The 12,842-nt window shown below is 37.1% G+C and overlaps 1 protein-coding gene across 2 annotated transcripts; it reads right to left on the bottom strand.

Moving 5' to 3' along the window:
- Positions 1-2,209: 2,209 nt before the first annotated feature.
- LOC101242045 (regulator of G-protein signaling egl-10-like) lies at positions 2,210-10,928 on the bottom strand. 2 transcript variants are annotated; one of them, XM_018813342.2, is made up of 16 exons: positions 10,806-10,928; positions 10,399-10,514; positions 10,048-10,106; positions 9,742-9,810; positions 8,254-8,437; positions 7,496-7,614; positions 7,156-7,207; positions 6,950-7,011; positions 6,557-6,633; positions 5,597-5,781; positions 5,227-5,275; positions 4,781-4,900; positions 3,928-4,131; positions 3,354-3,572; positions 3,173-3,196; positions 2,210-2,391 (listed from the first exon to the last, which is right to left on the bottom strand). In XM_018813342.2, the coding sequence occupies exons 2-16, from the start codon at positions 10,481-10,483 to the stop codon at positions 2,337-2,339; spliced, it is 1,563 nt and encodes a 520-aa protein (XP_018668887.1). In that variant the 5' UTR covers positions 10,484-10,514; positions 10,806-10,928; the 3' UTR covers positions 2,210-2,336. The 2 variants fall into 2 exon arrangements, with proteins under 2 accessions (XP_018668887.1, XP_026691604.1); XM_026835803.1 differs by lacking the exons at positions 10,399-10,514; positions 10,806-10,928 and adding an exon at positions 10,218-10,308.
- Between the last annotated feature and the right edge of the window lie 1,914 nt (positions 10,929-12,842).

Here is a 12,842-nt window from a genome sequence, read left to right as displayed (position 1 = left end):
ATAACTTTAAGCGACAGCATCTGTTTTGCTCAACACCTATTGTTGTTTTCGCCAAGGTCGCTTCCCGGCTATTATTTAATTAATTAACACTTGAATGTAATTCAACAAAAAGCAACAAGTCGGACGTGCTTTTTATGACGTAACAAAACCCTTTGTTTCGCCACTTCCTGTGGATGTCGTCACCTTTTGCGCAAGTTCATCGCCCCGTAGCCTATTAGTTAATTATAGCGACATCACATTGATTATGCGGTACTCGTAACAGGATAACTTTTACCAAGATCCGAGCTCCTCATTGCCAAACAACTTAAACATAGTAAGTTGAGGTAAGATGGTTTTATTTTTATCATTTTCTAGCATTATATAACCATATCCTTTTATATAGGAATCTAAAAAAGCGTTGTTAATTGTTTAAAACACGATTAGGAAACATGGGATTTATAGTGCTGTGGTGGGGAAAGATGGGACACCTTTAGTACATAGTATACAAGTACCCTGGTCGTGTTTTAAACAATCAGCAACGGTCTATGGGAGTGGTAAGAACAAGGTTTTATGTTTATTTGAACGTTATTTACTTATTACCAAATGGGACAAGAAAATATAATGAAAGGTGTCCCATCTTCCCCTACTATATTATTATGTGCTAATTAGCTAATGGTTTCCATCTTACCGCCATGATACTTTTAAGCCATATTTGGCATGTAAACCAAACCACACTTCTATTTGCATAGTAAGACGTTTTGTTCAAATTTAGTGACTAGTCACAATGAGTTAACTGTATGTAGTATGTTGGGTTTAATGCATTGTTGCGCTAAATCCGGCGCTGTGGCATAGTGTTGGGGGCGCCTGTGTGTAACCCAAAGGTGGGTTCAAGGCTTGACGCTGCTACCATTGTGGGCGTATGTGTGTTCTCGCAAGCTACTTAACAGCAATTGCTCCAACTCAGTGGTCACAAATGGTTTGCCTAAATTGGCAGTAGTTCATTTCTTTTACGTAAACAATTGTTTTAAAACAACCCGTTGTTTGCAACAATTCGTACAATGCATAAGAGTGTAGTTATGATGTCATCATTGTACGGGACAATGCTTCAAAAGTTTTCCATGACGTCACAATGCCGTATTGTGATGTTTATTCTAAATTGTTTCATGGAATCTGATTGATTCATTTTTTACGCATTGCGGTATTTTTAGAATTTCTTGATTGTTACGTTTAGTTATGTAGAAAGCGGTGAGTTCAAAGATTAATTTACCGTGGGAAAGTTTTGTATAACATTTTCTTAACGAATACTGTGCTTTTAGCTTAAAATTCGGTGTCTCTACCTATGCATTCTGTAAATAGTACAAAGCAAAGCGCGGTAATCAGCGTATTTTGCCTCGCGTTCTAATGATTAGGCGGTGGTGTACTGGTAACAGCAGTTTAAACAAGTACTAGTAGCAGTAATTTATATTGAAAATGACCGGCAGTAAACCGACTACAGCTTTTCTATTTATTTTTTACAACATGTATTGTAATATTGACTTACTGTTATAGAACAGGCAATAGAGTTACGCCATACTGCTGATTGTGACGTTTAACAATGAAGACGGAACTCCAAAACCGTAAGTTTTGTGTTTCATTAGTTGTATATAATATTCCGGCATTATTTAAAGGTTTGTAAATGTTCTGTTTGACATTTAATGTTTGGCATAAATATGAATGTAGAAAATTTGTAAGGATGTTTTGTGGCGTAATAATGGTATATGATGGTGTATATAAACTTGATAGAGTAGAACGGTGTAGTTTTAAATCTACTTTTAGGAAGTATTGTTTATAAAGTTCTCTAATAAAGCAGATAGTGAGCGTTTATTTCAACAGTGTACATTGTGTATTGTACTGTGCTATTCGAAAACCAAACCGTTCGATCAGTAAAACACTTTTGCGTTTATTGTTTTTGTACTGTTGTAGTTCTCGGCCTAAACTAAAATAATGTATTGACCTTATAAACCGACGCAGCGCTTATTCGCGCCCTTTTTAAAAAGTAAATTTCGACATGGTCACCAGCTAAATAAAAAAAACTAATAAACTGTCAGTTTTGTTAGTGTTGTCTCTTATGTGACGTCTGTGGATTTAGGGTCATATTTTGTAACCGCTAGACGTCAGTGTAAAGCTATCTTTGTGCGTTGTTTATATACGAATGATTAACACGTAAACATCGTGTATTACGTAACACTGCTTGTATGCATTGAACAATGGAACAATTATGTATTATGACGAAATAAGCAACTGCAATATATGGAACGAGAAAAAGCGAAGTCAGCTGTTGTTTACCACCAACAGGTAATCCCCCACCACTGAAAGAGTTAATTCTGTTTTTCTGCGTTGAATTGAGAAGTTCTCCACATTCTGACGATAATTCTGGGTATAAAAGTCGCATATGTTATAAATATTAGTTAAGAACACTACAACTTGACAGTGAGCATGAGGTGTATGAATACGCCATGTGTCTGGTGTATAAGAAGACACCCATGTTATAACTCAACAGTGAGCATGAGGTGTATGAATACACCATGTGTGTCTGGTGTATAAGAAGACACCCATGTTATAACTTGACAGTGAGCATGAGGTGTATGAATACACCATGTGTGTCTGGTGTATAAGAAGACACCCATGTTATAACTCGACAGTTAGCATGAGTTGTATGAATACACCATGTGTGTCTGGTGTATAAGAAGACACCCATGTTATAACTCGACAGTGAGCATGAGGTGTATGAATACACCGTGTGTGTCTGGTGTATAAGAAGACACCCATGTTATAACTTGACAGTGAGCATGAGGTGTATGAATACACCATGTGTGTCTGGTGTATAAGAAGACACCCATGTTATAACTTGACAGTGAGCATGAGGTGTATGAATACACCATGTGTGTCTGGTGTATAAGAAGACACCCATGTTATAATCTGACAGTGAGCATGAGGTGTATGAATACACCATGTGTGTCTGGTGTATAAGAAGACAACCATGTTGTAGTTCAACAGTGAGCATGAGGTGTATGAATACACCATGTGTCTGGTGTATAAGAAGACACCCATGTGATAACTCAACAGTGAGCACGAGGTGTACGAATACACCATGTGTGTCTGGTGTATAAGACCAACTGTTATAATTTGACAGTGAGCATGCAACACAACTTACCTTGCAAAACCAGGCTTCTCTTTCCTAAATAAAAACAGAAATTAGAAAAAGGGCATTTAAAATAAACAGTCACATGACAACTCTTCTATAATAGGAAGAAACCTTAACTGTTACACATCCTATATTGCATTCAAGTGTGTTTTTACTCTCTTAAAATTTGAACTTATTTTATTAAACTTACTTTATACTAACTGGGTGTTTGGCATTCTTGACCGCTGCTTTGTACACTGAGGAAACCAGGAATCTTTTGTAAGAGTCTTTTTTCATCAGACTGTATATATGATCCAATGCTGGGTCAAATGTGTGTCTTGTGCGTTTGGTTTTTATTAGCTTGGAAACTTTTAATGCAGTCTGAGTGTCAATGTTAATGGGTGTGTCGCTGTTTGGGGAAATGTATTGTCTGCAATGAAACCAAATGTTATCATTTGTTCAATTTGTATAATATAGAAAAGATTGGCAAAGCAATAAAAACAATATCTTTACCCTAAAAGTTAATTGAATGAATGTAACTTATTTAACCTCATGGACATTGTAAGTTCAGTGGAACAGCATTTAAGTTGTTGAGAGACAAACTAAGTCTTTCCAAACTGGAGGCTGCGTAATAATCGCAGAGAGTTTACTAATTTTACACAAAATACTGCATATCTTAATATTATACTCTTAATCGTGTAGGTTTGCAGAAAATGTTAATAGATTAAAAGGGGGAGATAGCAGTTAAGTTTGGGAAGCCCTGCTTGAAACTCAGAGATACTTACTCGAATATCTCTTTGATCAATCCATCAACCTCACTTAATGGTGCGCTATGCAAATAAGCACATCGCAAGTAAAACAGAAGATTTTCTTCACTGAACTCTTTCTTTAAATGCTCTTGAAAATAAACCCGTCCAATCTTACTCTCAATAAGTTTTTCAAAGCTTAAACCCCAACTCACAACCTCTTGTTTGTATGGCTCTCCAGCGCTGTAATGTTAAGTTACATTTGGATCATTGAATGTAACTTATTCAGGCAAGGCAACAACAATCGTTATAACATGTTTGTTTCGTTTATTACATCTACTGCTTGCTTCCAAACTACCATGTTCGTAACTTATTTATCCTTGCTTGGCGGAATACAGATGTTTTGTATTTTTACACCCTGTGCCCCCTTAAGCGTTACCATGTATAAGTTGACCCATTACCCCAATACACAGCGGCCTAAAGGTGATTAAATTAGAATTGTAATATTTTCGAATGAATTGAATGAATGTAACATACTTTATCCTCGCGTGGCCAGAAATCCACAGTCGATGTAACACAGGTGTTAATACATCTCGTGCCAGCTTACGAGTTACTGTGTATGTTACTTGTGATTATTTTTTGGACTTTCAGATTTTTTATGTATAGCAATAATTTGGACAACCTATTAGTGGCCACTGGGTTGGAACAATTGCCATTAAGTGTCTTGCTCAAGGACACATATGCCCACAATGGTAGCAGTGACGAGCCTTGAACCCATTACCTCTGGGTTACAGGCAGGCGCGTTAACCACTTTGCGTGACACTGGACAAATTAAGCACCACCACTTTGCGTGACACTGGACAAATTAAGTATTATGGAATAAAATACTGACATGTTTGAAGGTTCCGGCCACATTCTCTTTGCAGCATCCGAATGCCACGGGTTCTTATACTCTTCTTCTTCTTGCCACAGTGGGTCAAAGTTCATCCATTCTGTGCAAGTCTTTATAATTCTGTTGAGTATCGAGAATGATAAAATGTAACTTATTTTATGACATGTATGTAAACTTGCAGGTAAATGGATAAATGTAATTTATTTAGGGGCCTGAGAATTTAGGTAGAGTGGGTTTATTACACCTACATTGTGTATACACATTCTATATGGATAAGGTCCTACAGCAGGGTAAGGGGTATAGGACTTAATGATCCATTACAACAAGCGCTTGATCACATTCTCTTTCCTTTTCAACTTTCAGATGTAATTTATTGCATTGAAATTTGCTAAGCAGCTCTTACATAATACACACAATATCTTATTGTGGATAGGACGTGGACCCACCTGGTACAACTCGCTGTTATTGATCTTGGGTTAGCTGACTTGGTCTCATCTGTTTTAATAAAGTGTATTATATTAATGGAATTATTGTTTGGCTACCTTGGTATAAGTTCTGATTAATAATTATCGCCCCATGACGGGGCAATGGCAGCCATTATATACCTCGTGCCCGCTAAGAGTTACCACAGATGTAACTTTGTGGGTGATTGTTTGTTGAAAAGGCAGCGAAGACTGACAATTTAGACAACCCATTAGTGACCGCTGGGTTGGAGCAATTGTCGTTAAATGTCTTGTCCAAAGATGCATACGACCACAATAGTAGCAGCGTTAAGCTTTGAACCTGGTACCCCAACCACTACGTAATACATATTACCTGTAACTGCAACTTGAACATATGAGCTGAAGTATCTGTTTAGCCCCCTTGCCATAACATTCCAATCTTTTGGTCGAACCCTTGAATCTGAGTTATGGTTAGTAAGAGGTCTGTTAACCCTCCAGAATGCGTATTCTTGCCTTCGCTTTATTTCCCTGTCACCTGGGTTACACTGGCTTAATAGCCTGAAATGGAACTAATGATTAGGAGAGAGAATATTTTTGGTTTTAGATATTTATTGTTTGTAATTATATAAATATTATCAAACAAAACTGATGGAAATACAAATGTGTCCTTGGGCAAGACACTTAACAAACCTTGCTCCAACCCAGTGGTCACTAATATGTTGTAACAGTAGAACCAGCTTGGGGTAATGGGCCAACTCTGGCCTAAATCCCAGGTCCCATGGCGTGCCTCACTGTAGGACCTCACCCATATAGAATAGAATGTGCATATACAATGTTGTGGTAATGCGCCAACCCTGGTCTAAATCCCAGGTCCCATGGCGTGCCTCACTGTAGGACCTCACCCATATAGAATAGAATGTGCATATACAATGTTGGGGTAATGAGCCAACCCTGGTCTAAATCCCAGGTCTCATGGCGTGCCTCACTGTAGGACCTCACCCATATAGAATAGAATGTGCATATACAATGTTGTGGTAATGCGCCAACCCTGGTCTAAATCCCAGGTCTCATGGCAAGCCTCACTGTAGGACCTCACTCATATAGAATAGAATGTGCATATACAATGTTGGGGTAATGAGCCAACCCTGGTCTAAATCCCAGGTCTCATGGCGTGCCTCACTGTAGGACCTCACCCATATAGAATAGAATGTGCATATACAATGTTGGGGTAATGAGCCAACCCTGGTCTAAATCCCAGGTAGCATGGCGTGCCTCACTGTAGGACCTCACCCATATAGAATAGACTTAATATCATAAACAAACACTTAATTACTTATCAGCAATCTGTACTTTAGATTGAATAACATTCCAATTCCCCAACATTAAACGACGCAGTTCTTGCAAGTATTTCTGTATAGAATATTTTTAACTAATATATTACTACACAAATAAATTTAAACACCAGAATTGGTTAAAGTGACAGAATTGTAACAGCACCGAGCTTCGAACCTAGTTCCCTTTGGTCAAGGTGCAAAAGTTTACCCACAGCAATAGTTTGGTACCAAAGTAATCAGGAGTCAAAATGTTGAACCTTACTAAGAAAGAGACTGTAGGTTCAATATTTGGGTTTAATTTATTGCCACACAAAATTTAGTTTAGGATCAATAGAACTTAGAGTTTAAACGATTACTCTCTTACACAAATACACTGTACGGCTCATACTAACCATCTCATATTCATCAAGTGGTGCATCATGACAACCGGATTCACGAGATAAAAGATGACTGGCTATAAAAATATAAAATATTTAAAATAAATAATAGTTAAAAAAAAATTTCTGTAAAATATTGTTGCTTAAAGCTGATTCATTTTCTGAAAAAATGAAAATAGTATATTTATTCGTTAAAAATAAAACATTTTTCTTGAACTTACCATAATCAGTATCCGATGCACTCAGTGTCTCAGTTGGCCAGTAGTAAGGATTCTGTATATAGGGAATGATTTTACATAAAATACTTTCTGTTTTAATTCTGTGAGATTTAGTTAACTTGCTGGTTTTCAATTTCTTTCTGTATGAATGACAATTTGGGAAACTGTTGTAAAAGCCTCAGACCACATATGTTCACACAACACCTTGCCCTGAACCCCGTACCCTTTAATTACTGTATGAGCACTTTCTACCACTGAGCCACAGTTACTATATATTTAATACATCTCTGTTTATATAATGGCTGCAATAACTTATGTAAGGTACAACATGAAACATTGTTACCTGAAATCTAAATTGTAGATTAGGGTCTTCAGTTGGCAATGTTATTGTTACGTTCCAATCATATTTACAAGGATACACGAACCCCATTCGGCACAGGAGCGTTGCAAGATGAGAAGCTTCTGTGGTTACTTCCAATTAATATTCAATACATTTGTAAAACTAACAAGATGTTGTGTTATGACCATCATGTACTATTACACTTCATGCTCATTGTCGAGTTATAACACAGGTGTCTTCTTAAACACCAGACACACATGGTGTATTCATACACCTCATGCTCACTGTCGAGTTATAACATGGGTGTCTTCTTATACACCAGACACACATGGTGTATTCATACACCTCATGCTCATTGTCGAGTTATAACATGGGTGTCTTCTTATACACCAGACACACATGATGTATTCATACACCTCATGCTCACTGTCGAGTTGTAACATGGGTGTCTTCTTATACACCAGACACACATTGTGTATTCATACACCTCATGCTCACTGTCGAGTTGTAACATGAGTGTCTTCTTATACACCAGACACCCATGGTGTATTCATACACCTCATGCTCACTGTTGAGTTATAACACAGGTGTCTTCTTATACACCAGACACACATGATGTATTCATACACCTCGTGCTCACTGTCAAGTTATAACATGGGTGTCTTCTTATACACCAGACACACATGCTGTGTTCATATGCCTTATGTTTTCAAACGCCCACTGTTGTAACAATTTAAATTTTGGACTTAGCATATTCTTGCCTTCAAATGAGCTAATATCCAAATTCTCTTCAAGCCATTGTATTAACATGTCAGCTGTGAAGTTTTCACATTCATTGCTTGACTTGATTCGAAAGCTTTGTCTTGAATTAATGGTTGTTTTCTTTGGTTTTCTTGGTTTGATATGAAATATCTCGTTTTGCATTGCCATGATCAAAGCAGATACCTGGAAATGTTTTAATCTTAAGATTAAAGCACGCATGTAATCTCGAGTGGGATTATTCAATACAATATGGCTTCTTGAACAAAATGCTTGCACAGTGCTGTAGTCTACATTATAGCATGCTAATGCTTACTGTTCGGTTATAACATAAGTGTATTTTATACAACAGACACACATGGTGTATTCATACACCTTATGCTCACTGTCGATTTATAACATGGGTGTCTTCTTATACACCGCACACATGGGTGTCTTCTTATACACCAGACACACATGGGGTATTCATACACCTTATGCTCACTGTCGATTTACAACATGCGTGTCTTCTTATACACCAGACACACATGGTGTATTCATACACCTTAATCTCACTGTCGATTTATAACATGCGTGTCTTCTTATACACTAGACACACATGGTGTATTCATACACCTTATGCTCACTGTCGATTTACAACATGCGTGTCTTCTTATACACCAGACACACATGGGGTATTCATACACCTTATGCTCACTGTCGATTTATAACATGCGTGTCTTCTTATACACCAGACACACATGGTGTATTCATACACCTTATGCTCACTGTCGATTTATAACATGCGTGTCTTCTTATACACCAGACACACATGGTGTATTCATACACCTTATGCTCACTGTCGATTTACAACATGCGTGTCTTCTTATACACCAGACACACATGGGGTATTCATACACCTTATGCTCACTGTCGATTTATAACATGCGTGTCTTCTTATACACCAGACACACATGGTGTATTCATACACCTTATGCTCACTGTCGATTTATAACATGCGTGTCTTCTTATACACCAGACACACATGGGGTATTCATACACCTTATGCTCACTGTCGATTTATAACATGCGTGTCTTCTTATACACCAGACACACATGGTGTATTCATACACCTTATGCTCACTGTCGATTTATAACATGCGTGTCTTCTTATACACCAGACACACATGGGGTATTCATACACCTTATGCTCACTGTCGATTTATAACATGCGTGTCTTCTTATACACCAGACACACATGGTGTATTCATACACCTTATGCTCACTGTCGATTTATAACATGGGTGTCTTCTTATACACCAGACACACATGGTGTATTCATACACCTTGTGCTCACTGTTGAGTAATAACATGGGTGTCTTCTTATACACCAGACACACATGGTGTATTCATACACCTCGTGCTCACTGTTGAGTAATAACATAGCTGTTTTTCAATACACCAGGAGCATGCTCATACTTCTCCAACCTACAACATTAAGTTAGTATTACCTGACCAAGAACAAGCTGCCTGGGTGGAAAAATTAAAAAACTTCTTTCTTTTTTAAGTTGGTTTTTGGCCTAAAATAAAAACATATATTAGGTAAACATAAGTTAAAAAAAACATGTAAAAAATAATGAGAACAGGGACCATCTTACTGTGTAATGTCATTGGGTCTCATTACACTAGACGGGTCTCAAAATGTTTAATCATTGTTTCAAAATTATGACTACGGCTGTAGTGCTTGATACAGAATACTTATGTGGTATGCGATTATTTATTAGTAACACAAATATTAAGGTGAAACAATCTCCTACATTATCATTTAAGTCTTCAGCTTTCAGAACAATTTCTTCTTTTCTTTCTTTATCATTATCTGAAAATGTAAAAAGACAAATAACAGTATTTGCTCCAACCCGGTGGTACTTCATGCAACGGGTTGTTCAAATTGTTAGTTATACTAAAAATCACCCTCAGAGTTACATACGTAGTTGCTTTTAAAAGGGCGTGCGGTGATAAAACAGAACACCCGTGGTACAACGACTGTCGTTGCTCCGCCACGCGACAATATTTGATGGTAAACCCGGTAAATTTGGTTACGATGCGACCCATCACAGCACCGGAAAGATAATGAATTAACAACTGAACTCAAGTTTACAAATCCTTACCCGAGTCCTGTGCAATTAGAACACCTTCGTACGCCCGAAGCCACGCTTTTATTCTCCAATTATAGGAGCTTGATAGCACAGACATTTTGTACACGAACAATAATACAACCTATAACCTGTTAAAAAAATAATTTGTAAAGTCAAGGATAATCAAGGCAAGTGTACATACCGCGTAATAAATATAAAACAACAAACCTCAATCTCTACGAATATACGATAGCTAGGATCGGATTAATTTAAACAACGAAGGGAAAGAAATTAACAACTTTACGACTTTGTCAAAACACGCTACCGGTATCAACTACTAAAAACGGCGTAAAAAAGTGGAACTAAACCTGGATCACTAAAATCCCTTTATTTTCATGTTCTTAAGATTATCTACGAAATATTATGTTTTTATGACTTACGTTGTTGGTCCTTTATTATTTCTCTATATTATATTATTCACACTGCTATGATTGCTACCAGACGTAACTTATTACTTGATGATCGCTTTTCTTCTAGTAAAAATAAAAACTTTGTTGTAGCAACGTTTCGTCTGCCTTTCGACAAGATATCGTTAAAGTTATGTTCAAACAAAACATTGTTCAGTAAATAAACGTTTTACTAGGAGAGCTTTTTCCAAGCATGAGGTAAAACTTATTTTTCTTTACCTAATTTATGTTCACGGACCCTCCCGTATTAATCTTATGATCGTCTGGTTAATAACTCTATCTCATACACCACATAACGTTTCTGCATGCTGTAATGTGAACCTGTTAGAACGCTGTTTTCCATTTACGTTGAAGATGCAATAACTGATAAACCACTCGTTCAGTATTATGACCATTCGTAAGTCTATGTTAAGCCGACAACCCGCAGCCAAGTGGGCTTGTAAAGACTGCATACAATGCTGCAGGTAACCATGGCTTTAATAATGCATACAGATTATAGATTACACGGTTATAATCCGCTACTGTTGTTTTGAAGGAATTGTCCAAGGCCTCTGACATTACTGCTGTCTTGGCAGAGCAATTCAGATGAATCTAATGCGCTGTTATGTGAACGTAATTAATTTCCGACAAGAAAATATTTATTCCCCATCAGATTTGCTTCTAACTGATTATGTGTCCAATCAATAACTGCTGGTGCCACCAAACGGAAATCAATAAACGATTAATCAATCAGGACTTACATGACAGCGTTGAAATATTTAGTTTGTCGCCTTTGTAACAAGCAGTAGATACGTTAGTTTATAACATGAGTGTCATTATAAACCAGGCACACATGGTGTATTCATACACCTCATGCTCACTGTCGAGGTATAACATGGGTGTCTTCTTATACACCAGACACACATGGTGTATTCATACACCTCATGCTCACTGTTAAGTTATAACATGGGTGTCTTCTTATACACCAGACACACATGGCGTATTCATACACCTCATGCTCACTGTCGAGTTATGACATGGGTGTCTTCTTATACACCAGACACACATGGTGTATTCATACACCTCATGCTCACTGTCGAGTTATAACATGGGTGTCTTCTTATACACCAGACACACATGGTGTATCCATACACCTCATGCTCACTGTCGAGTTATAACATGGGTGTCTTCTTATACACCAGACACACATGGCGTATTCATACACCTCATGCTCATTGTCGAGTTATATATAACATAGGTGTCTTATTATACACCATGCTCAATTGATGTATTAAAACATCTCATGTTTAAAGTTGAGTTAGAACAGATAACAGGAGCCAAATTCGTTCCACAATACGAAAGAGCGAACCGCTTTGGTTGCAAGTTAGGGTATTCCCCGTGATGGAAAACCTTAGCATTTAACGGTTGGTAGCAAAGGCAAATAAATACAAATACAATCACACAAAAGCCCTCACATATAAACACAAAGATGCCTTATTTATATTGTAACTGTAGCTAATGCAAATAACAAGGATTATAAAACACTTTCTTTTATTTCAATATTTAATAAATAATGAGAGATAAAAGCAAAGAAAGATAAAAGACACGTCACACATGGTGATTGTTACGTTTTAGGTGTCAGTTACGTCACAAACAAAATTAAGCAAACTTGTGAAATAACGCTGCATTATTACGTCACAGTTAATTTATGACTGAATAAATACGGAACAATGTGCAAAATTTGAAAATAAATAAATAAGTTTAGGCGGGAAGTTAGCTACACGTGTTTGTGGTGTGTATGAAAGTATTATATTTGTTGTAAAAATCGTCAAGGTAATTGGATAACTGCATTAGGAATTTATAATTGCGAACAATTTCTAATGAATGGCTGGGTAGAGTAGGGTTTGTACATACAGCGCAAGGCTCGAGTTCGCTCAAATCTTTAACGTCAATACTTAAACAGTAAGCGTTTTGCATCTGGAAAAAAAACACATAGAAAATCTGATTAGAAATTTTGCATTTACGCTGTAT

This window comes from Ciona intestinalis, chromosome 9, assembly GCF_000224145.3.
Source record: "Ciona intestinalis chromosome 9, KH, whole genome shotgun sequence".
Classification (NCBI taxonomy): Eukaryota; Metazoa; Chordata; class Ascidiacea; order Phlebobranchia; family Cionidae; genus Ciona; species Ciona intestinalis.
Note: the sequence above shows the minus strand (reverse complement) of the source record. Positions and strands in the feature narration are given on the sequence as shown.